Raw genomic sequence first — 24,545 nt, 5'->3', positions numbered from 1 at the left:
TATACCGCACACACGTGTATCTTTCGTTTACGTCGATGCCTTCAGCTCGAGGCCCTTTACATCGTTCTAGTTTACCAAATACATTTAAATGTTATCGTAGTTATTTTATATTCGCAGATTCATACGTGATTATTCACCAATGACCCTCACGTATACGATATGATTTCACACATTTCTAAATCACCTAATGTACCCCCCTGGGACATTGACACATACCCCCTGGGATCCGCGTACCCCCGCGGGTGAGAACCACCGATGTTGACGATCGTGGCTGAGTGATGTCAATTCTCGTGATGTTCGAAAATGAATAAAACAGTGACATTTTGCGCAATTATCGCGCAGCCTATAACATTTAACTGTAAATTCCAACCACCAATATTATGAAATGTGGGCCCCTGACATTTATAATAACGTCCGCTGCCCATTGCTAGTATATATATATACTGTATAATATATAGATATATATAAACCCATTGTATTGAGTATGGGGTAGAGCAGTGGCGCAGTGATTGGGGAACGTCAAGTAGCGTGTGACATCTAAACCTGTCCTGCCCGCCTCCCTCACTCTTCGCCAGTCCGCACTGACCAAGGATGAGGTTTGGTCCAACAACCCCCGGTGACGGACGCGGCGTCGCTTATCGAGATCGCATCTCACTCGTCTGGTGTGCAGAGGTCCATGGGTGGTTCGATCCCGGATGCTGACGATGCCTGTTGTGTTATATTTGGAGTTCGCGTGGTATCTCTCTCCCTGTGGCCGCGTGGATTTTTCTCCGTGTCCTCAAGGTGTTGGCCTCCATATTTGAAATCAAGACGCATTCAGATTATGCGGCTGACACTATACTCTCTGATGATAGAGCCACTTTGATTGGCTATAATGTGTGGCCAGGTTGTCTCTGCAAAAGAGCTAATAGAACGCTTTACCTGGTAAAATAAAATAAAATTGTTTAGTTTCTTCGAACAGTGGATTGACAAAGGGTTGTAAAGTATTATTTACCATTCAACTAAGTGGATACTGTATACTTATCACATACATACACAACTCAAATAATGTACACATTGCTTCAGGAGATACGCGGACGTGTTTTGGATCTGTCTGCGTAGCAGCGTGTCCTGTACTTTGAATTCAATATAAGAGCAGTGTGGAGTATTAAAATACAATGATTATTATGTTATTACCATGCCTGTTAATATTGCCGACAGAGAAAAAGAGGGAACTTCAGAAAGCATCCGGTACACAAAACTAAACACAGGCACAACATCGAACACACACACACACTGTGTATGTTATAGAATATGGGAAATTACTCCACATTCCAAAAAGACATCACCTGTCCAACTGTGTCTATACACTTATATACACGTATTTAGTTCATTGACAACATCAGAATGCGTGAATGTTAGTCACGATTTTCAGCCGGACGCATCTTTAAACGAGGTAAATTCGATACGATTTCTCTTGTCCACGTTATCGATCTGCCAGTACCTTGTTCCGTGAATAAACATTGCGTTTTCGGTCAAAGCCAATCGAAAACAACTCCACGGATCCGCTGATGCTACAAACACAGCTGTAGAGAGATGGGCAGAGAGAACGATGGGCGCGCAGTCCATGACGGAGAGCCGCAGTACAAACGACGAAATACACATTGCAGGCCGGCCAGAGCTATACACACAGACACTCAACTACAGACGTGTCGAGGTGTTGACACAGGGACTCCACACAGCCTAGCGCAGAACTATACACCCTGGACCAGGGCTCGCCAACGTGCGGCTCTTTGAGTCCTGCTTCGTGACAGTTCTTGATTAAGGACCGTCTCGTATTCACGTGCATTGCGGCACTTTAAATATTAGCGAATTCGACGAAAAAAATGGCTCGTTATTGTATTTGCCGAGCCCTGTTCCCTGGACAAACTCGACAGTCGAACTGAACGACGCGCAGACAGAAATATACACCCAGACAAATCGACAGGCCCGCGAAAGTGCCCGTAGACAGACAGGGAGACAGACTGGTAAACAGACCAGACAGGCGGACACACAGATCGATATATACGCAGATTTATACACAGACACGTCGGACTAGATTGTAACAGGCAGGCAGATAATTATCAGACAAATAGGCAGCTGGATAGGCAGAAAGAGAAGGAAAACAGACAGACAGGCAAGCAGACACGCAGGCTGACAGTCAGGCTAACATACAGACGTGAAGCAGCAATCAGACAGACGGGTAAACATTCAGACGGACACAGACCGACGTAGAGACATTATAGGTCTGGCTGGTAGACGGACAGCGAAAGAGGCAGGCGTGTTGGACACGCGGACACGCGGACGGACGCCGCAGGTGCGACACCACGGGGCAGGAGGGCCGCGCCTCTCCACGCCGAATCGTCGCCAATGGGCCCGTGGCCCCGCCTCGCGACTCCTGCGCGGCGTCAGCGGCGAGACGCGCGCGGCAGAGACGCGGAGCGCACCACGCGTGCGGTGCAGGGGTCGGAGCGGCGAGACGGCGACGTCGTTGCGCAGAGCGCCGGACGGAGGTCGAGCAGAGGAGGAGCTGCCGCCGCCGCCGCCGCCCCGGGGCGAGACGAGGACAGCGAGAGGTCAGAGTCATGAAGGCACCCAAACAACCTCACACTCCGAACGCTAGCGTCAAGCACCGCCGTCACCCACCCACCCACCACGCCATCACGCGAGTCGCTACGCGGCATCGACCACCTCTTACCACCCGTCACGTCAACAACAACTAGCGAGCGACGCGACACAAAAAAAACCCCCACCACATCGACCGCACATTTCAACCGCGACGATCAACAATGCACGCGGTGTCAGCCACAGACACGGTAACCACGATGTATGCTGAGCTTCTGTCGCGACGTACGTAGCCAACCTCGCTAATTAACCACTTCATCAACGACCATCAACCATCGACACATCGGCCACCACACGTCATTAACAAATCAGAATCTTTATTTAGACAATCCGTGTACCACCACAAGCACTATCACTTCAACCCTCCCCCAATTACTACCACTAGAACAACCATACTATACCACCAGAGCAACAGTCGCCACTGAAATATTGCAACTATCACGACGACTATAACCACTGCCACGCACGTAACCACAACAGTCAACACCACAACCACCGACACCACCACAACAATTTGAGCTTCGTCAACAACGTCATCAACTACATCAACACCATAAATATCAATTGCATAAACTATACAGCAACATCTTTAACATCAACGACATCACTAACATCAACTCCATCGACATCAATGATACAGCAATATCATCAACATCACCTTCATCAAATACACAGCAACAAGAACAGAAATAACAGCTTTTTTTTGCATAGTTTGTTGTCCTTCCCCCACCCCTCCGATTAGCACGGTTGGCTACGTACGGTGCGAAAGAAGTTCAACATACGTAACGACGTCACCGTCAACAACATCCAGCACGTATAGGAGCTTCTCTAAATGCATTGCCCATTGAGATTAGTCCACAGTCTCGTCAACGAAGAGCTTACGGTTTGCTCCGTATACTTAGGTAGGAGGGGTGCGTGTCAAATCGTGGAGGTGTTGAGACGACGGCACCGAACGAGACCACGGACCACGTCACGAGGCACTTCTCGTCTCGTTGAACGCATGCAGACAGCGCCATTGTGGCGATGTTGATCTGCATGGTAACGAGGTCGCAGAAAGCATCGGTCGGCTGTTAGTAGCTGTCGGAATGGCGAGTTGACAAAGTGACCGGCTCAGCAGTCGGCGAGCGCGCTGACATTGGAGTTGGCCCAAACTGCCGGCATCAAAGTTAGTCAAGAGATGACAAGCTTGGGCGGTAGCCACGAGTACGGCCAGAACAGCTATAGCCACATCAGCAAAAATGGATGTTGCTGAGGACTACAGCATCGACAATAGAATCAACAGTTGCAAGGGTGGTTTAATTGAAGACGGCAGCTACAGTTGTATCAGTAAAGAGGAGGTCCGTCATGAAGGGGAACAGCAATTAAACAAATCCCACTTCCCGCAGGTCCACCAACAGCAGCGCTTGTGTGTTTTTTTTACTTTCAGATGGTCCTCCAAGAATGACAACATCAAGACCAAGCGCATTCTCATCACCATCATCGTCATCTTAAACTGTGTATCAATGTAGCGATAAGCAGTCGCAGCAACAGGAATGCAATCGACAGCGTTCGCATCGACAAGATCCGCTCGAGCGATTACTGCAGCTTAATCGGTCGCTAAGCGAATCGTCATCATCGCCACCAAAATAGTCCAGAAACAAACATCATCAACAACAACTGTCTCTGCGGAATCTGTATCATCACTTCCACTACGTGATTAGAAACTGCCTCGGTATCAGCAGGGTCGTAATCATCATCAATAAGGGCACTTTTCCAGGATAAAGAAATATTCTGATATATACCACAGGATTAGCGCCACAATTATCACCACCAAAAACCTTCATCATCGTTATCATCACCATCATCACCACCACTATCGCCGGCATGTTCCTACAGCAGGGCCAGCCCCTGTCTCACCGCCCATTCCCCACGCAGCGACCCCCGTGCCCGTGGCTCACGGGCGCCGCTCACTACCCTGGGTCGCTCCCGCACGGGGACGGCACGTTGGGTGCCCCCCTCGGTCTGGGAGGCCTGCACCAGCCGGGGCCCCACGGGCAGCTGGGGTTCCAGGGGGGGCCTGCGCTCAGATTCACGCACGGGGCAGGGCCCGCTTTCGGGACAGGGCCAGAGGCGACCCACGGGACAGGGCTGGTCTCTGACCCCGGGGCGGAATCTGGTTTTGAGTCTGGGATGGGAGCGGGGCTCAATCTCGGGTTAGGGGCATGCCTCGGGGCAGGGCAGGGCATGGGGCCATGCTTAGGTACGGGGCCGGCACTTGGGACAGGTTTAGGACCAGGCGGCATGAGTATGGGGTCGGGGTTAGGGGCGCCAGGGATGGGAGCAGGCTCTGGTCTGAGGCCCGTTGGGCTCGGGCACGGCTTGGGGGCAGGGCCTGCATTTGGGCAAAGCCATTGCCCCTCGCACGGAGAGTCCACGGCAGCCCCGGGCCCGACGCGGAGGCGCGCGCCCGGGAACCGCAAAGAGAGGAGACGGACTCAGAGCATCAACCTCGCCTTCTCGGAGCTGAGGTACGTCAGACTGGGGCTGCTCATCCACCTCGTTCATGCCGGCGACGTCTCGCACTCTCAACTCGAGGGTTCTCTTTGAATAACGTGAAGAAATCATTACGCTGAGCAGAGTCGGCATTGCCCTGCGTCTTCCGTAACGGGATTGGTGCTATGTAGCAGCCGCTATCGGTTGACAAAAGCATCCTCGTTGTAAGTAAAACATCGAGATGAAATCGGTGATGCTGTTGCGTTGGCAGTGGAGCACAAGCACAGACGACAACAACAGTCAACACATTCGTCAATAACACTGTGACCTTAAAAGAAAATGTAATGAACGACGTTTCGGGTAATGACACATATCATCCAGAATATATTCTTTTTTTTTACGAATGTGTTTAGTTTTATTTATTATAAATTTGGGTAGAATCTGCCACACGTACAAGAATCAAGAATCACACCACACAGTCGTTGTTGGTCATTGGGTTGGTGAAGAGTATTTCTCATCACAACTAATTCACCGCATCTAAAATGCATTCATTCGACAGAATGTAAGCGCTTATAATGTTCATCCTTCTCAGGAGTAGGTTACGACTTATTGAAGTACGTACACGCGTCTGTATGGCTCCGATGGATGTTGCAGGTATCTGTAATTCGAATAAAATTGATCGTATTCGAAATGAGCAGTTCATGGGAAATCCGGTCATTGAGACGAACCCGGTTTCCAGGTGCAAGATTATCTGCTTTTTCCCAATCTATTTTCGTGATGCTACCTTGGCAGTGGTGCACAAGCACAACTAACTCAACACATTAGTCAATAACTGTGGCCGTATGTGGAAAAACATCATTTGCGACGTTTTGGGCAATTGGCCTTCTTCATAGTGGCGAACGCGTTCCAGAAAAAAGGGCGCATACACAAAAACGAAACCGTACGAGACATCTGCATGCAGCCGAATAGCGCAAACAGTACACCCAATGTTGTCCTACGTCCGACCGCATAGCCGCATATGAGTGAATTCAAACTGCATATAGCGCATTTTTCGTTGAAATCGGTTAGCCGTATGTAAGCGAAACCGCACAAACGGAAACCGCATAAAAGTGAGGGAAATTTGTTTGTACAACGTCCACACAGGTAAGGCGTTTGCGTCGGGAAACGAATCTATCTATTGCGCTATGTTAAAGGGCCATTGCCCAAAATGTCGCCTATTATACACTATTATTGACACGCAGCGTTATAGACGAATGCCTTCATGCACGGATCCGTGCTCCATCTCGTCTCTTGACACGCGACCACAAACACGCGACTGTAGGACGCGCTGCAGAGGATTCACGTCAAAATGAGCCACGCGAGACGTGATTCTATCGGCCCACCTCTCAGTTCGCGTTCTGTCATTCTTGTGAATGGCGGTGGCTCAGTTAAGTGTATTATTATTGTGATTTGCTCGACGGATAATAATCCCGTTTAGCCAATCGTCCTGGTACATACAACATTTAGCAAGGGAGATCCGTGGAGTTTCTGCAGCACGTGTCAATGACAGGTACAGGTATCAACACCACTGACCGTTCTCGGTGGTTATCCGAGGTGTACACACACACACACTCACGTGTCTCGCTACGCACCGAGTCCAGCTTTCAGCCTTCTCTATAAACTTACTTCCTGCCGTTAATTCCCAGTGGAGCGTCTATGGACCGTGTCGTCAGCAAAGTAACATTATCAATCAATAATATTGCCTCCATTATTATGATGCATACATTCGTTTCTCCAAACTGAGTTTCTAAATACTGTACATCTTTCTAACGTCGCTGTGTGAACAACTGTTGCGAAAGAGCGTCAGCTTTAAGTATGTATGTATGTCGATACATTGATTATGTATATTGTCTGTACTTTAAGTACATATGTATGTTGTCGATACATTGAGTATGTATGTATGTTGAACTTCTTTCGCACCGTATGTAGCCAGCCGTGCTAATCGGAGGTGCGGTGTATGTATTTAGTCAATTTTGTAAACGTATTTTGTCGATAGTTGAGTATAGTATACGTACATTTTATCGATCATTTGAGTGTATTTTTTCGATACATTGAGTATGTATGTATATATTGTCTGTACTTTCAGTACATATGTATTTTGTCAATAAGTTGAGTATGTATATTGTCGGTATTTTGAGTATATATGTATTTTGTCGATACGTTGAGTACAATACTTATTTGTTCTTTTGATAATTCGAGTATGTATTTTGTTGGGACTTTGAGTATGTATGTATTTCGTATGTACTTTAAACATGTATGTTTTTGTCGATATCTTAAGTACTTATGCATTTTTTCGGTACTGTACTTTCTTCGTAGAATCTCTTCGCTGCTGTTCAATTTTTTATTAAAAGGCTTTTATTTTATACATTCCAATATTTTCTTTTTTTATTTACGCTATGTTTTTCGAAAGCTTGGATGACCGCATCACTTTCTAGCGAGTCGAATGCCTTTCATAGTATACAGAGGCCAGGCACAGTGGCACTGCAATTGGAATCCATTTCAAGTATTTCCCAGAATCTGATGAACAGGATGTGTGTGTGTGTGGTCGATTGTTGTGCAATGGTTAGCGCGCTGCGCTAAGATCCCGGCTATTCGAGTCGATTCCCGATCATGGCCAACACCAGTGACAATTATCTGAATCGGTCCTGGGCATCCTCAAGGTCGACTCAGCCTCAAATGAGTATCTGGGGCGGTGTGTAAACAACGCCACGGGGCAGACGAAGGCGTCCGGGAGTGGTGTTGGTCACCCACCCCCTCGTGTGCCGTGCCGGCCTTCATAAATACCCGCTAACAGCACTTGCCCCAACAGTCTGTTTAGGCTATACGGGGGATCTATATCTTTGATGGTAGAGAAACCTTTTTTACTAAACCCTGCTTACTCTCGTGGTCGGCTCGCCTCTAATTTGTTCGTCATTCTCTTCCTAATAAGCTTCGTGAACAATGCATGACGGGTGATTAGAGAATGAAGAAGTATCTGTAATCCTTCAGGTCGGGGGTAATCGCTTTCTTTAAATATAGGGATGATTGAAGCATCATCCCACGATTGCCGGGTTTAATTTCTCTGTAAATATTTGGTGAACAATTTCGCTAATTTTCGTTATAACATTAGCGATTGCGTTTACATATGAATTGTGTTTATATATGAATTGTGTTCATGTAGGAATTGTTTATAGATGCATTGTTTATATATTAATTGTTCATATATTGTTTATGTATGAATTGTTTGTATATGAATTGTATATGTATATACATTCTGTTTATATGTGTCTTTATATATGCATTGTGTTTATATATGAAGTGCATTTATATATGAATTGTGTTTGTACATGAATTGTGTTTATGCGTTTTTGTATATGCATTGTGTTTATTTATGAAGTATGTTTATGCATGAAGTGTGTTTATATATTAATTGTATATTTTTTTAATTGTATTTATAGATTAATTGCTTATATATGAAGTGTGTTTATATATTAATTGTATTTTTTATTTATTGTGCTTATAGATTAATTGTGTTTATATATTAATTCAGACTGCTGGATCCGTAGCGCATCGCGCTCATGGTCAGCACCCACCACACTTTTCGCGCCCGATGATTGTGAAACACGTCCCACGTGACGGGCTAAGAGATTAACGCTGTCTGCGTTACGTGGAACACGTGTACACACACACACTGAGACTTCAGTCTTTATTTGACTTGACTCAACGCAGACAGCATGTATATAGGTGCGTACGTTCATATGTACACTGTGCATATTTACGTGTGTATACTTCGTACGTGTGCATAGTGCGGTATATACTTTGGGGAGCGGTAGTGTAGTGGTTAGCACAGTGTAGTCGCTACGAACCCGCCGTCCCGAGTTCGATTCAAGCTCACGGCCAACATCAAGTGACGAACATCTGAACCGGTCCTGGGCCTCCCCTAGGTTGACTCAGCCTTAAATTAGTAACTGGTGCGGAGTGTAAACATCAGCATTGGGGAAACAACGGTGCCGGGGGTGGTTCTGGTCACACCACTCACTCGTGGGCCGTACCGACATTCTTTGATTCCTTGGTGCTTGCGAACAGCACTGTGCGAAAGAAGTTCAAAATGCATACGTATATTTCCCCTTCAGTCTGCCACAGGCGACACAGGGCGCGTTTGTTTTTATACACCGCGCGTGTCGCAGGGAGCGCATCCCCAGCGTCCCCGCCGACACGAAACTCTCCAAGATCAAGACGCTGCGTCTCGCCGCACGCTACATCTCGCACCTCATGGGGGTCCTGGCGCGGGACCCCTCTGAGAACCCCGAGCACGGCCACCCCGCGGGGGCGTGCACAGTGGTCAGGTTCCCGCACACGCGCACGCACACGCACGCACGCACACACCTGCACGCACGCACGCGCACGCACGCACGCGCACGCACGCGCACGCACACCTACACGCACACACCTGCACGCACACACGCACACACCTGCATGCGCACACCTGCACGCACACATCTGCACACACCTGCACACGCACGCGCACGCACGCACGCACACACCTGTACGATCCACAGGGTTCAGTGCCAATGTTAGAGGCTCGCAGAGACAAAGACACGTCGACACTGCATATGATTCGATCTTCATGCTTGAAGGTCACGGAGCACATGGCACATTTAGCATTCTTACGGTTACGTGTTAATATCCGCGGCTCACAGAGGCAGACTATACGAGTCTCAGGCTTACAGAGTCAGACTAAGGCACCTATAGTACATTTCTAACATACATAATTGTAAATAGCGGAGGCTCATAGAGGCAGGCTAAGACACATCATGGATTGATACGGCTCTTTGTAAACAGTCGAAAGGCTCAACCTGTTGGTGTCGTGGGCCCTGCAGGACGGAGACGACGCGGAGCTGAGCGGAGAGCGCAGGAGCCGTGGTCGCACGGGGTGGCCGCAGAGAGTCTGGGAGCTCGAGATGCAGAACTGACACCTCTGCTGCCACGCTTGGGAGAGGCTATCGCGACTACAGGAAGCGTGTTCCGATTTACTATTAATTTATTGCAAAGCGTGCACTTATATGAAACTTATATGAAACGAAACATATTAAGGGACTGAGTTGGCAGTGTTTCCCAAGCACAATCCAACAAAAATAATCACGTTCCTAATCAACACCTCTATATATATATACATCAGTCTGGCGTTTCAGGCGACAACCCTTGTTAAGAACAGAGAGACTGACTTATAGTATGAGATCGCACTTTATTTACAATGCGGTGCCCTGCGAGCTTTCTGCTCTGAAGAAGGGACATGGTCTGAAACGTCAGCCTATTATTTATGGTTTCATTTGGTATGCTATTCATCTTGTGTTGGAATTATATTGAGACGTTTGGTGTTCCGTTTATCTCGCAGAAACGTGCAACTGCACTCCCCGCAGTATCTATAGAATATAATCTGTGCTGTATGTATATACATCTGTCCTATGACAAAATCAACCAGATCTCAGCAAGGAGCTCAGCAGCTTTGATCCTGGCGCTAAGCGCTTGGATGGGTGACCACCAGGTGTTCAACAGGTACCGTAGGCTGCTGATGTGCCGGGCTACGCTGTCGGCAGACGGCAGTGTGGTAAAAAATATATTGTTGTACTGTACTATGTTTCCAAGTCTATGCTCCCCGCCTTCACCAAACTGCACTAACAGCGTGGTGAAGTATGGTCAGCTAACATCCACGACCCACAACGTCGTTAGTGGGGAGGCTCTCATTCCTCCAGTGCATTAGAAAAGAGCTGTTTTTTAGGACACATACAGTATACATCTGACACTCTAATACTGTACTCTTCATGTACACGGACGTTCCCGAGACATGCAGTCATTAACAAATAAGCATTAATTTCGACCGAACATTTTCAGTTGGGCTATCATCGAGCTAACACCATTACCTATGAAGAAGAATAGAATGAGAGATACAAAAACCCCGCCAAGTGAATCGCTTTATCAGAATTCACTCCCCGAACCGGCCCGTACGATTGTCTGGCGACTTCATGATCCTGTGTTGCTCAAAATGACTTTGAGAACAACGTTCAAGTTGTCCTCGGGGACGACGTTAATGATGGATCATCGCACATGTTCATCGGTTGTCCTCCATGCAGCCCCAGGTTTAAATGCGCCGTTGCAGATCGTTTGTGTAATATAATTATTATTTATTTATTTAAGTCAGAAACGTTCTTTTTTTAAACAAAGTATAATTTATTAAAACTTTTTATTTATTCCAGCCGTAAATGTTCTCTCTTACATTTGCAGATATTGCATATATTATACTTTGACGTTTTAATTCAAAAGTATAAACTCGTAGGGACAATGAAAACTGTTCAAATTGTGTATAAAACGCGCAATGACACCTATTTAAATCAGTTGTATTAATCGGGCTTTAATGCGGGTCCAAAATGCGTGTGGTAATGTAGCCTAAGCGATAGAAGCTCGCCAACGACACTTGCCCCAAGAGTCCGTGAAGGCTATACGGGGGATCTTTGTCTTTGTTTAAGCGACTATTCCGCCGCTCGCTATGGTTCTGACGCTCCCGTCCGAGGGCCGCGCCCAGCCACGACCGCTGATTTTCTGTCGCACGTGGGACCCGTTTACCTTGTACCCATCATCGGGCACGGGCAGCGTGTAAATCACAACTTGAGTTTCGATTTAAAGCTTTCGTGACTGCAGGGATTCATCTTCTTGGTTCTTTCGGTAACCTGAGGACGGCTGCTTGCGTTGTGGACGAAACGTCGTGAGAATTGTATTTTATTGTGTTTTATTTTTATTATTTTATTATTTCCCTTCTACGTGACTTTACCGAAAGAACCAAGAACACAACTTAAGTGTTGAACCTGAACGGAGGGGAGAAGAGTGGTCGGCGTGACGAGGCGTGGCGCGAGAATCAGACTGACGGGACACGAGGCTGCTGCATTGTTGTTATCGTGATGACGCAGCTGGCGTCCTGCTGCGTGTGCGCCCCATGCGGGTTTGTAGACGCAGAACGTTGTCGATAGTTCGCTGTGTGGCACGGGTTGACAGCAAGCCAGCATTGATTCTAGATTTGAAGGTTTCGTGACTGCAAGGATTCATACTCTTAGGGTTTTTCGGTAAAGTCACGTAGGTAAAAAAATAATAATAAATGAAAAGAATAAATTTAAATAACTAAATTAAATCACGACGTTTCGGAGGCAACACACGTCTCCGTCTCTGTGACGGTCCCACCTGAAGACGGAGACTTGTGTTGCCTCCGAAACGTCGTGATTTACTTCAGTTATTTTCATTAATTTAGTTATTTTATTATTTTTATTTTTTACCTACGTGACTTTACCGAAAAAACCCAAAGAGTATGAAGCCAGCATTAACCACGCCCCTTCAAACCCGCCACTCACGCCGAATACTCGCAAACGAAACACGTCTCGGCCATTCTAGAGGAATCGTGCGCGACGAAAGCGACCTGCGACATATTCCGTTGTTGTGCTTAACTGAAGTGCGAATGGGGGGGGGGGGGGTTGGGGGGGGTGTGTGGGGGGGGCTGTCCGGTGCGGTAAACCGACAAAGTCGACGCCTGTGTTCCCTGCAATAGCGCGCGACGCGACGCAGAGGAAATCGCGACACAAATTCCCTGGCGCGCTTCGAGCCGCACGCACACACACACACACGCTGCTGTCGTTTTGTAAAAGCCGCTGTGTGTGAGTGTAAGGAGGTGAGGGGCGGGTACCAGGCCGTATAGGTAGAATTTGTCTTGAAAGTAACTTGGCTTTGAATGACACGGATTACTCCGATATTTGTAACGGGTGCACGTGTCTGCGTGTATATGGTACTGTATGTTTAGATCTTGACTTAAAGCTTTTGTGACCGCAGGAATTGATATTCTTTGGGTCTTTCGGTAAAGTCACGTAGATAGGTTCAAAGAAAATAACAGAAAACTACGTTTCGATCGCAACATAAGCGGTCGTCATCAGACCGCTTATGGAGAACGTTAGCATAAGAGGTTAGCCATGGGAAGATTCACAGCCCAGAAATTTCGATTGTCACGATTCGTGTTCCTGTTCTATTCACGAATCGATTTTTTTGTACATTTTTCCAATGAATGTTGAAAACGGGTCCGCATTAGCTTTGTAACGGGGAAGTGACGACAACTCTCGCAAAGACGATTCAATATGAAGGAAACTAAAGGGTAACAGAGTCGCGTTGCTTTCAGAGACTCTCACCCACGCTGTAGAAAACCGGCCACGTTGATCAAAGAGGGTACCCAAAACTAGAGGGCGACCGACATTCGGTTTCGGCGCCGAAAGTTGGCAAATGGACTCTTTCGGCATAATTTCGGTTTCGGCAGAAAGTCACATTTTAACTTTCGGTCTGGTTTCGTTTTCGGCCGAAACCAGAAATTCTGTTTCGGTCGGCCTCTACCCAAAACTTTGAAACAAATCCAGAGGTAGAAGGACACCGCCTCGGCTTTTCCGGTCGAGGTGCCCCCTTCCCGGTCAGCGCGACAGCCCAGGGGCTAACACACTCGTCAACAACACCGTGGCATTAAACGAAAAAAGTATTGATATAGTCGGCGACGTTTCGAGCAATGACCCTTATTCATGGCACTCCCTGCGCCCCTGCCACGAGCGCGACCGTGGTCGCTGATTAAACACTTCCCAGGACAAACGCGCTTTGGGAAGCGTTACCAGATCCATGCGTATGCACGATTTTTTTCCGTTTAGATAAATGCATGCTTTACTGTCCATAATGTAGGCTACACCTGTCCCGTGTATATATAGTGAGTGGGTTTTTAGTAATGTCCGTCTCGTTTGCTCTGCACGTCCCGGTGGCGTGCCGCAATCTCGCGTCCCGTTTGGATTGCGCTCCTCGACCCTACATGGAACATATCCACGTCAAATTTCGATTTAAAGCTTTCGTGACTGCAGGGATTCATCTTCTTGGTTCTTTCGGTAAAGTCTTTCCGACAGACCTGTTTTTCACTTGAGGACGGCTGCTTGCGTTGTGGCCGAAACGTCGTGAGAATTATATTTTATTGTTTGATTTTTATTATTTTATTATTTCCCTTCTACGTGACTTTACCGAAAGAACCAAGAAGAAGATATCCACGTCACTTGCACACAATTGGCACACATCGTAAATCGTTGATACACGGTCGATTTTAAGAACGTATGGTTAGCCGAATCATATATTGAGTCGATGACTCGGCCATTGTTACGTGTCTACTGCTGGTCTAAGCAATGTGCTCCCGTGCAGCCACGCGCGGGTCCCATGCGAAACTGCGCGTCAACTTACGATTCGTGGATGCAGGGGCGGTGGAGCAGTAGTTAGCTCACTGCGCCAAGAACCCGTAATCCTCAGTTCGATTGCCAGCCACGGCTAACATCAATGGCGAGTGATATGCGAACCGCTCCTGCCTTCCCCCCTCCACCCCGAACCCCTTCACCAACCCTCGATGACCAGCGTGGTCAGAAAATTGCTACAAATATTATTTCTAACCTAAATCTCCCCCCAGGCCGACACATTCTCGAGGAGACAGTCGGCCTGGCGAGCGTGTCTCTGGCACCACTACGTGCGCGCTCCGTGAGCCGTAATCGCTGCGAACGACTCTTTCCCCCAGTCTATCGAAACATTAACTCAGCACCGTGCGTTGAGTATTTGGCTGTTGTACATTTCCACGTGATAAGCCACTTTGTTGATGTATTATTTGTGGCCAGGTTGCTTGTGAAAAACAGAGCTCTATAGCGCAGAGGGCTGCTTTCCCGATTTTCTTTGGTTCCTCGCACCTCTTGAGTCGTTCCCTATATTCAAGACTGAACGGGTCCTGCGCGCGTTACAAGTTTAAATGTATTTTTGCTGCTGTGCTGTGTTTGTGCTGCGCCTTTGTCAAGTTTACGTTGCAAAACTGTCTTAAAACTGGGAAAATGCCGCAAGAACACTTCACAACTGAGTTTCAGTCTTCACCAACACACGATGTCTAAAACACGCTTCGTTTATAATTGCCAATTATAAACAAGTGTAGGCCTACCTTAAACGAGATCGACGGTTCCCGAGAGGACGACCACCGTGGAGATGGAGCGATGACATCCTGCTCGAGTGCACGAGCGCCATCTATTGTGACGTCAGCATGACCGCGAAATGTCAGTGACGACATGGGGAATTCTTCACGTTGCAGTGGCTGCTAGAATATTACTATTTTGGTGATAAGGCGTAAAAAGGTGGATTCACTGCGAAACAGGAATTGCGTTGGCAGGTGGCTTCTCGCGTAGAAAACCATGAACACGAATAATTACTCTTAAACGTATGTAAAGACCCAAAGACTCGTATACAGACCCATTGAGACACTGGAACACGCTGACAATGGCTTCATCATCATCAGCACATTCTCCACCAGACGGCAACAACGCAGCCTACGGCAGCTTCCCAGGAGGACTGGTCAGTGGAAGCCCATGATTGTTATCAGCAGCAGCATTAACATTTTGCATCGTCATCTTTAGAATCATCATAATCGCTCGCTACTTTCGAGTTTCATCCATCGACGAGTACACCAGCACGCGTCACGTGAGATTTGAACACCAGACGTGGTGTTTGTAGCCTCCTCAATACGGAACCACGAACCGCCACTGGACATTTTTGATTTGAAGCTTTCGTGACTGCAGGAATCCATACTCTTTGGTTATTTCGGTAAAGTCACGTGGTTAGAAATAAAATAAAACAAAGCACGACGTTTCGGGCGCAACACAAGCGTCCGTCATCAGGTGGGACAACCAAAGCAAGAAAAAAAATTGCTGAAGTGGGCGAAAGAGCTGCCCTGGCAAAAGGTTATAAATGCCACTGGACATTTTAGGATTTTCTAAACTGCAGTCAGAGTCAATCGTCTCATTTCAAATGCCAATGAAGTCGTTACACGCTGCACGTGTCTAATCATTGTCACACGTCCCACGTGACCTAGACGAAAACTCGTGTTCGCGGATGTTGGTCCATGGGCCCGAGCAGAAATTGTTGCCACCTCTAAGTTAGCAAAATTTAGCAGCACTAATTTGTTTGCTAATACGGGTACATTCTTTGATAGCTCACTCATTTCAAGTACTGTAGTTGTTACATAATTCACTGTTACTGGCCTTATAGCTAAAGTAATGGCACCTGAGGTGGTACCGACAAGTCGCATGGACTAATGTAGTGCTTATGTGTCCGACGAGATAGATATTCAAAATAAGATCCTGCATTGTAACTAATTATAAGGCAGTGCAGGATGTACCTGTGTAATTTGCAACTTAATGTTGAGAGGACTGGTAAACGTTGGAATACGAATCCGTGGTGGGTTGCGAGAACGGGAGTTTGAGATACCCTACACTATGTACGCGTGTTTGTCTGTAGGCTGTATACTGTCATTTCCCTGTGTGTTCCTAGATGTGAAACATGTTTCTCTCAAACATCATGATATGACGTCAATAAATAATCGAGCTGAAACGTCGTTCGCTATCATTTGGATGGACAAATCCTCCAACCCCATGACCTTATTACCCGCATTTTAGAAGTTAAAACGTCTGAATATTCTAATAGGGGTTTTCTCCTTTTTTCTGGCAACAAAACTGGCACCTTTTGCAAGGAATCATGCTTACATTAACCACAATACTTGCAGTCAAATGCAAACAAAAAACAATACTCTGATAATTTATGCATTGTCTTTGAAACTGATTGGTCCACACCAGAGACAGCTTTCTTTAGAGCCTAGTCTCATATGGTGTTCGACCAGATGACGCCAAAAGGCGCACAGTTCAAAGACAACGCACTACCAGGGTAATGAGAACGTCTGAATATTGCTCACGCTTGTCACCACGATGGGAATTTGGAATGTCCAGTTGGTTCAGGTCCACCAAACATGTAGATGAGCTTTGCTCCCAACAGCAACGCGTTTGCGAGGAGACCCGTCACTGGCACCACTGCTGCACCCCACGGCCGTGTGAAGTGGTTCGCAGAACTCCTGAAGAGACTTGAGAGTTTGTTTCCTCACAAACCACCTTGGAGCAACAGTCAATCTCATGCTGCGCTCAATAAAAAGCAAATTAATAGTTTTTATGGCTTTTTAATGAAAATTTATGGCGCTCGGAAGAGCACATTTCGAAACAAAGTATGTTGTTGGAGCAAAGTGGTCCGGGGAATTGTTTGAGGGTTGTGAGTGGTCTGCGGGTCCAGATATTTTGGGAACCACATTGTACTGGAGTGCTATGAATTCATGTGTAGTGTATACTCCACTTTGTACGCTCAGCTCAGAAACACAGGGCTTCCTTCTGCTGCGACACTTGAGAGGAGACCGCCCCCTCACGTTCCTCGGAAACAGCCGAAAGTTGCATGAGCACAGAGTTCACGGCCTCGTGGGAGAAAGGCCTCCAGCCTTAAAAGTGAGATTGATGGCTTATAATCTTAATAATGACAAACAGAAGGCACAGACACAAAAAAAAGAACCACATAGAAGGCGAAAAAAACGGACACAGACACAGATCGCATGACAGGCGCCGCCGCTGCCGCCGCTGCTGCGTTCTCGCCGGGTATAAAGACCTTCCTGTCGTGACAGAGCGCCATGTTCCTTGACACAAACCAGATGCCCACGCCTCGGAGCCCCCTCGATTCTCTCAGGTTTCTCTACACGTCATCTGCACCCACGTGTCCTCTTTCTTCGTCTTCGTCGTCTTCTTCATCATCATCCTTTTGGGGCCGGTACACGAGCAGCAACCCGTGCACGCACAATGAACAACAACAGCAGCGCACAACAACTTGCGCTGCTCACCGCTGACAACATCGGGGCGGACGCACTGCGAGTCGACAAAGTCGCGGTCTGAAGCATAACACCACCGCCCCCACACCCACCCCCGCTACCCCATCCCACCCCCTCCGTGTGTGTGGACACTCGTGGCCCTAATTGAGCCCACACACGCAGACACGCCAAGGGCTCGCGGGAGAAGGCTGCAGTGTCTGTGAGAGCGCAAAAAACAAAGACCACACTCCACCACCCCCCCCGCCGCCGTATCGCCTTAACAGACTGTCGGGGCAAGTGTTGTCAGCGAGCACCTATGAAGGCCGGCACGGCACACGAGGGGGGTGATTGGTATGCCGCCTTTTGAGGCTGAGCAGACCTTGGGGAGACCCAGGACCGGTTCAGATAAATTGTCACTTAGCATTGGCCGTTAGCGGGGCATCGAACTCTGGTTACCGGGTTCGTAGTGAAGCTCGCTCGCTGCGACAACTCACCTCGCACACAGGTAACAAAGACAAAGATCCCCCGTGTAGCCTTCACAGACTGCTGCGGCAAGTGCTGTTAGCGAGCACCTATGAAGGCCGGCACGGCACATGAGGGTGGCCGCGTTTGTCTCTCCAGTAGCGATGTTTACTCATTCGCAGCAGGCACTCATTTGGGGCTGAGTCGACCTAGGGGAGGCCCGGGACCGGTTCAAATCATCGTCACCGATGTTGGTGGCCGTGAGCGGGAATCGAACTCGGGCCCGCCGGGTTCGTAGCGCAAGCGGAGGGCGCTAACGGCAACGACACCACCGCTGTGAGAGCGTGGGGGAGCCTGCGTCTTGGTGCAAAAGATAACCCCGTGTAGCCTTAGGGGCCGTCCATAAATTACGTCACGCGATTTTTGCCCCCCCACCCCCCGTCGTCACACGGCGTCACAAAAAGTCAGACCCCCCCCCCTCAAATATGACGTCACAAAGCTCTGCCCTTCCCCCCCCCAAAAAAAAACATGCTTCAAATCGCTTTAAACTATTGTCATTGTAGTGCGTATTTAATGTGGCGCTGCACTCTGATGTAGGAGAAAACATTTATTAAAAAAGTCGATTTAATGAAGTAGAACGTGTTGTCTACATTTATTTAAAGTTGCGCATTTTGATGTGACGTCACTTTTCTCACCCCCCCCTCCCCATCGTCACAAATGTCTGACCCTCCCCCCCCAGGTGCGTGACGTCATTTATGGACGGCCCCTTAACAGACTGTCGGGAGGGAAAGTGCTGTTAGCGAGCTCCTATGAAGGCCGGTACGTGGACAAGCGTAGCCCACGTGGGACTGTTGGGGCACTTGCTGTGAACGAGTGCCATTTACATCAATCCTGCACAGCGCACCACGGATTGGTTCAGCCAAGATCACGCCGGCCGCCTTTGTATCCCTATATCCAGGGGCGGTTTCTTCATTAGGGCGATTGGGCGACGCACCACCAATCTCATTCAACCACAGTTACGCTAGGCGTTACTGTGCCTCTGCATATAGTCCAATCAGCGTCATGTCACGTTCTGTGGAGTACCGCCTCTTTTGGGGCGATTTCACTCCGGCTGAGAATCGCCCAGAGTGTTCCCATAGACTTACATTCAAAGATGTTTTTTTTTCGAACGGCAGGCGCTGCAATGCATTCTCTATGGCTTCCGGGAGGGCTCGCACGAACGTGCTTACGTCATCATACGTAAGCACGTTTCAGTCAACAATATTATTTGTCGCCACCTAGTGGAATCTTTAATAAAATAAACTGAGTGGATTGTATTAATAGTGAGTATAGAAACAAACAATATGTATTGTTAAGAGTCACTTTATTTTTCATTAATATTAAAGAAGTGAAGTTGCCTTTACATGCTTAAGCTGTTAATTTATCCATTGCATGGGTGGACCTTATCCTTATCAATCATCCAGACATTTTCCCCCCCTGAGAGATTTTGCAGGAGCCGCCACTGCCTATATCTGTTGTTCATACGCTGCGCCGTGAGGTATTCACGGAAGACAGAATCAATGTAAGGTAGGCACCGGAGCGGGTTCCTATATGACGGTACGTTAGGAGGGTGGCTTCCTTCCCTTCTTGCGTCTGGCGTTGATACGATGTGGATGGATGCCACGGTGTGGCGTTGTCGGTGTCGATGATATTGCCCCGTGAATGGTCGAAGCGGACAGTTGTTGAGTCACTCCATGGTTTGACTTTGGTGTCCGCAAGTCACGACGTCGACAGCCTCTCCTACCTTGCTACCGCGGCGGTGGCAGCGTCTGCCACTACCAGGCGCTCGCTGCATCAGGAGGAGCACACGATGCGCTGCGCGTTTACGCACGTGCATCGTGGTGAATTCGTCGATGCAGACGCACTGCGCACCACAACTTGGAACACTTGGTGATATTAGAACCGCACAATGCCCCTGAAACAAAAGCCACGTTTTTTTTCTTAGCATATTTGGAACCCGTATAATGAGTTACACGATTGAAAACTAATTTCTTTAAAGCTGTTTTTTTTGTGTTCGTTTAGTTTGTTGCCCTTCCCTCGCACCTCCCATTCGCACGGTTGGCTACGTACGGTGCAAATAAGTTCAACATCCATACGGGAGATCGTTTCATTATCCGGCAGCTGCGGCGGGAATGGGGCACCGGATTTTCAGAAACGCCGGATCACATTTTTTCAAATTGCTTATTTTTGCACATTCTTGTATATCGTTATGTATATAGGTGGTGTGTGTATATATTTTAGCGTTTAACATTTTTACGACATTAAATTGGCATAGACATAGACAATAAGTATCCTACTGTAAAAAAGTTACTCTATTTACTGTACCTTGCCACTCCAATCTTTGAGGCTGTGCACAGGCTAACGTAGTACTACGACGCCGCTCTTGTTTCAACAACTTGATGTGTTTGACGATCGCCTTACTCATGCGATCGCCGAATTACACGCACTTTTAGCCGGATTATCACCGTGTATATTTTATGTTTTTATTAGTTATAAAAAATTATATAGTGCAATATTTCCATTATTTAATGTGTTGTATGTAGTGTATAATGTACGGTATATATTTTACACTGAAATCAAGCTTAGCCACTTCTTTTTTGTCACGCACACGGTGCCCGCACTGGTACAGCCTTTGGAGCGGTTTTGCCAGATCGGCCCGGGAGCAACAGATAATTTCGAAAGCCGGATAATCGCGTGCCGGATAATCGATGATCAACTGTACGTAACATCTTCGACATTTATGGGAGTCGCATTGACATTTGTGCATTTACTGGTTACCAAGTCACGATCCTTATTCACGAACTTACATCAATGTGGAAGCATAGCATGCATTTCATCAGGGTAAAAATTTCCACATCGAAGTAGACGTGAAAATCTGCCCGGATCAGAACCGGACCGTAAGGTGGACGATGTCTCGCAGCCCATCCGCTGTGCGGCTGTGAGGTGCTCGTTGTGCACGGCAAGATCTCGGATCTTGCCCACGTGTTCGACATTTGTATTAAAATCTAAATAGTGGAGTTATCTCTAAGATAGCACACGCATGCCTGCGAGGTACGGGCGCTTACCGCTAGGTGGCGACATCCGGGCCCGCAGCCGTGAATGCTTCACAGAGTCGGGATGGTCAAATCCAATATTGAAGTCGATTCCGGAATTAAAAAATGATCAGGGAGTTGGAGCAAAGATTCTCATTTAGATTTTGATGCTACCCCCCCCCCCCCCAAAAAAACTGTTCTTACAAACCCTTTGTTTAACATGACAATTTAAGAATTAACTGATAAAAGGAACTATAAACAGAATAATCATTTACTGATATATGCTGTGGTACCTGAATATGAAAATACATTTTTAGGATACCTGCATATACAGGGGGTCCCCGATATACTTTGGGGTTAGGGACCAGAAAATTGCGACGTATAGTGAAACGACGTACAACGGGGATGTTTCCCTCCATAATAGCAACCAAATATGCACTGCACATGGACACGACCTGTCCTACACGACAAAACACAATGTATACATTTATAACCAGTTCTCAGTTGAAAAACCTTCAAACAGAATTTATACTTATCAAACACTTTATTGAAAACCATTTTAATGAGCATTTCGAAGCAGCCCTGTACACTTTAAAACTATTTTTTATAATCATAGAACACGTATTTGTGACATTTTAAAGCAACGACTCAAAACAGAAAAAAATGGTGTCAAACACACAGAATATTAAACAGCGTTTAAAAATGATTTAACCTTAACCCAAAAATGTACAAGATCTTATCTTTAGGGGGCGGATGAGTTGTGTTGAGGGGTTGCGAGGAGATTTTGTGATAAAGTCCACGCCGATTGCAACGAGTGCTCGATACGCACGTGAGAGGAGAGCACGATGGGACTGAGAAATCCGAGTTGCATAATACACATCTCCCCAGAACCGAGTCAAAAACGATTATCGAAGACGATAATCGTCACTGGTGTTGGCCGTGAGCGGGAATCTAAAATCGGGTCGCTGGGCTCGTAGCGCAGCGTAGCGCTAATCGCTACGCACCCACGCACAATGTTTTCGACTTGGCTCAGGTGAACAGAGTCGAAAAAACAAATACGATAAATAATTCAACAACACGAACTCTATTCACACCAACCACCTCGCATCGACAGTAAGTTGCCCTTCAGACGGAGTACTTGTCGTAAGTACAGGAAGAGAGTCACGATGACATGGTTGGCCTTCAGTTGTGAACATCTCTGTGAAATAAGCTCCAGATATGAAGATCACCCTCCTCCCACTCGGCACTGTCGCTGATTGCCCACTGCTACACAGCAGCCTTGGGAAACAATGTCATATTACTATCATGCATGGCCTCCTGTTAGTCTGCATGTGTGTATGTTGAACTTCTTTCGCACCGTACGTAGCCAACCGTGCTAATCGGAGGTGTGGAAGGACAAAAAACGAATCACAAAAAGCAGTTCTAAAGATATTAGTTTTCAATCGAGATTTAAACGCCTATAGCTCCAGTGGCTTCCTAATATGGGAAGATCATTCCAGACGGCCACAGAAGTGAATCTGAAAGCGCGCGATGCAGTGACCGACTTTGTTCGATGGTTAGAACAAAAGCTGCTGTGAGGATGACTGGAGTTTGCATGATGGAATGACCGAGAAATGTGTGCATCATATGCGTGGAATGATGATTGGCTGAAAGTAGGTGAGCGAGTGTCACTGGGTAATGGAGAGCAGCTTTGACATCGGATTTCTGTGCAGGATGTCAGATTCCATATGCTGTTGCACAACGTATTTGATTGTAGTAACTGAGAACGTGTCAAAGATATGCATTTTTTCTACTTCCCTGATTCAGATCCTACAACGTATAACATTCACTGCGAACGATGTTACCGTAAAAATATTTAATCACGCAAAAATCATGGTTCATTTAGTTAAGTACATTCCCCTCTTTAAAATATTCTCCACGTCTGGACCATGTACCCAAAACAGCCATTGCAGCTGTACGAGCCACAGTTCTACAACTGTGGCTCGTACAGCAACTTTTTTCAGCTAGCCACCGTGGGTTCGAATGGGGTCCGAGGTGGACACCGACAACCACAGTGGAAGAATGGTAGGTGCATTTTACAGATGGAAAGCCGATGGTTAGTGGTAGATCAGCTCCATGGTAGGTCCTGGTGTCAAGGACATGGGCCCGCGTCCGCTACTCCATCACTTTTTGTTTTTTGTTTGTTGCGGTTGCACCCGATTCAAGAGCCGAATGGCTCACAGGGCTATACCTAATAAATTAATTTGAAACTTTATAGTCCTTGCTTGGACCCGGCGTTCATCTATGATGTTTTGTGGATGCGCCAATGCAAGAACAGTGTAGGTAATTACAAGCACATGCACTGCACAGCAGTCTAGTAGTGTCCTGCTGTTGTTATTGAGCTGAACTGGCCTTCCAATCACTCTAGCCCAGCTGCCTGCATTATGATGCACTCGGGCATTAAAGTCACCGAGTCTATGCCGAGGGGACGATTTAGCCAGCTGCTGTGACAGATCATAGAAGGCATCTGATTCATCGGCCTTGCCTGCAACCCTCCACTGATGTTCATCTTTGGTGGGGGCATAAGTCACCAGCACCACCATTCCTTGCCTCCCGTTTATGTGGAGGCGAGCCCACAGTCGCCTGGAGTTTCCCACACCTCACAGCCACGTTCCCACGACCCCTTCGTTCTTTTATTTAGAAAAAGAGGCACTCCCAATAGAGGACCGTCCACCCCTCATAGGGACTGGAGCCAGAAACAGTCCACCGGACCTCCTGAATACCACAAAGATCCAGGCGGTTCTGATCCAGCTCCCGACAGAGGATTGGCAGCCTCTCTGCGGTGAGCCATTTCTGGAGGAACCCTGGGGATGTGGGTTCAGTCTCCTGGCTCCAAATGGGATACGTAATAAATGCCTGTCCCCCAGAGGCCTCCGGCACCAGCTTAGTTTGATATTTTTCACGTGTTGCTGTTGTTGTGGCTGCGAGCACCATGAGGGGACAGCTGATTGGAATCGGCCCTTCTATAGCATTGCTTACAACCATGACAGCACCACCATCCGGCACCACACCACACACCCACCCCACGTCCCCACTCCACCCTCCACCCCCACCCCTCCACCAACACCGCACACCATACCCCCACCTCA

At 47.5% G+C, this 24,545-nt stretch overlaps 1 protein-coding gene across 1 annotated transcript; it reads left to right on the top strand.

Annotated features, from left to right (window-relative positions):
- Window positions 1-3,881: 3,881 nt before the first annotated feature.
- LOC144718907 (uncharacterized) lies at window positions 3,882-11,849 on the top strand. Its single transcript, XM_078594501.1, has 3 exons — window positions 3,882-5,150; window positions 9,321-9,474; window positions 10,014-11,849. The coding sequence occupies exons 1-3, from the start codon at window positions 4,507-4,509 to the stop codon at window positions 10,104-10,106; spliced, it is 891 nt and encodes a 296-aa protein (XP_078450627.1). The 5' UTR covers window positions 3,882-4,506; the 3' UTR covers window positions 10,107-11,849.
- Window positions 11,850-24,545: the final 12,696 nt, after the last annotated feature.

Source organism: Lampetra planeri, chromosome 5 (genome assembly GCF_965212315.1).
Source record: "Lampetra planeri chromosome 5, kcLamPlan1.2.h2, whole genome shotgun sequence".
Taxonomy (NCBI): domain Eukaryota; kingdom Metazoa; phylum Chordata; class Hyperoartia; order Petromyzontiformes; family Petromyzontidae; genus Lampetra; species Lampetra planeri.
This window is presented reverse-complemented; position numbering and strand designations above follow the sequence as displayed.